Below are 2,055 nucleotides of genomic sequence, written 5' to 3' on the forward strand. Positions count from 1 at the left end.
GGGGCTTGGAGCAACCTGGGCTGGTGGAAGGTGTCCCTGCCATGGCAGGGGGTGGCACTGGATGGGATTTAAGGTCCTTCCAACCCAAAGCTTTCCAGGTAGCAGAGAAAAGTCTACTCAGATTACCAAGATGATGCTTGGCCTTGTTTTTACCCCTGAACAATCCACTGACTTTAGGGATTTAATATAATACAAACATGCAACACAGAGATTCCCAAGTAATTTATTTATGTGCCTCTGTTTTCCCTGAAAAGAATCCCAGACAGAAGGCACAGGGAGCAGTGATACATAACGGAACAAACCCAACAGTGATGTTCACTCGAAGTGGCATTATAAGGACACTTGTCCTTGATATTTTTAGTGGCCTCTTTATACTCACACCACTTTTTCCCTTATCAAGCCAAAACCATGGAGAGGGAATGGGCAGGAGGAGCATCTCCAGCTGCCCTGGCAGCACCAGCCCTGGGGAACCTGCAGTGATGGGCAGAATTTAGGGGAGTAGAAGCTCCCCTCCATCCCAACCCACCCGGTGGTGTTGGCACCAGGAAGGAAAAGCTGGAATTGTAGTTGGGGTAAAAATCCTTCTCTCATATGTGAATGTTTAATTTGTTGTATTTTTAATTTGATTACTCTCAAATGGGCTCAAATGGCCTCCAGAGGAGGCCACAGAGATGCTCCAAGGGCTGGAGCCCCCCTGCTCTGGAGCCAGGCTGGGAGAGCTGGGGGGGTTCCCCTGGAGGAGAGAAGGCTCCAGGGAGACCTGAGAGCCCCTTGCAGGGCCTAAAGGGGCTCCAGGAGAGCTGGAGAGGGACAAGGGATGGAAGGACAGGACACAGGGAATGGTGGTTGGTGCAGGGTATTAGTGCAGGAGGAAGTTCATCTCTCCCCAGATCCTGCTGAGCAGTGGGAATTGGGGATTGGGGTGAGGCAACAACGGGGGGGCAGATCCAGAGGCAGCCTTGGCTTCAGATCACGGGATGTGAAGTGGAGGAGTTTTGTGTGAAGCTGAAGCCTGGTTCGTGCATATCCCTGTGGATACCCCTGTGTGTGCCTGCAGCATTCCCAGCCCCGTTATCCATCAGTCGTTTGTTTGTTCCCCTGTTTGTTCCTTTGCTGTTCCCGCTGCCCGCTGGGGGTGGCACCGACCCCCTCCCTGCCTTTGCCCCTGCTGGTCCTTGGGTTTTGCTGACTCGTGCCCGTGTGTGTGCCCTGCAGACCCACACCTTCCTGCACGTGATCACCCAGTCGTGCCTGACCCTGAGCAGGATCGAGGACGGCTCCCACGGCCCCACGGTGGAGGCCTGCAACGGGAGCCCCCTGCAGACCTGGATCCTCAGGAACTACTCCCGCCTGGAAGTCTTTAGGAAGGTTTACTACAGCCCCACCGACTATTTCCTGTAGCTCCCAGGGGGAGGTTGGTACAGCAGCAAATACAGGACTCAGGGCTTGGAGCTGTTCCCAAAAAACTGCATCTCTGTCTTGTTTTAGTGCTACACAAACCAAGACAGCAGATTGTTCCAGAGTAGCATAGAATAGATGTTTAATGCTAGTTCTGCTTAGCCCTTATTAGTTCTTAGTAGTTACCATTAGTTATTAGTAGTTTTAGTCTTAGTTATTATTAGTTATAAATAATTTTAGATGAATTCAGGTGCCTGGGTCTCCTGCTGTCGATGTGATTGTTACTATCTGCAAGAGCTGAAGATTCAGCCCCTCTTCCAAGACAGAAAAATAAGGCCAATTGCATCATAGTTTTCAAAAACATTCGTTTTTCACATAGTTCATAGATTTTTAATAGAATTTTCATAGAACTTTTATAGAATTTTATAGAACTTTCATAGCATTTTCATAGAATTTTTCACAGAAATTTTCATAGAATTTTTTGTAGATCTTTTCATAGAATTTTTCACAGAAGCTTTCGTAGAATTTTTTGTAGGCTTTTCCATAGAATTTCATGGAATTTTTTTAAGCTTTGTTATAGAATTTTTTGTAGCAGTTTCGTAGAATTTCGTAGAATTTGTATAGACTTTTTCATAGAATTTTCACAGAATTTCATAG

At 47.3% G+C, this 2,055-nt stretch overlaps 1 protein-coding gene across 1 annotated transcript in view; it reads left to right on the plus strand.

Moving 5' to 3' along the window:
- The window catches only part of GALNT13 (polypeptide N-acetylgalactosaminyltransferase 13), a 66,242-nt gene extending 64,442 nt beyond the window's left edge, over positions 1 to 1,800 (plus strand). Inside the window, exon 13 of the mRNA XM_017823815.1 lies at positions 1,216 to 1,800. Within this exon, the coding sequence (XP_017679304.1) occupies positions 1,216 to 1,401 (186 nt within the window). The 3' untranslated portion in view covers positions 1,402 to 1,800. The remainder of the gene's footprint in view (positions 1 to 1,215) is intronic.
- Positions 1,801 to 2,055: the final 255 nt, after the last annotated feature.

The sequence above is a fragment of the Lepidothrix coronata genome, unplaced genomic scaffold (assembly GCF_001604755.1).
Source record: "Lepidothrix coronata isolate B3197 unplaced genomic scaffold, Lepidothrix_coronata-1.0 Scaffold105, whole genome shotgun sequence".
In the NCBI taxonomy this organism is placed as follows: Eukaryota; Metazoa; Chordata; class Aves; order Passeriformes; family Pipridae; genus Lepidothrix; species Lepidothrix coronata.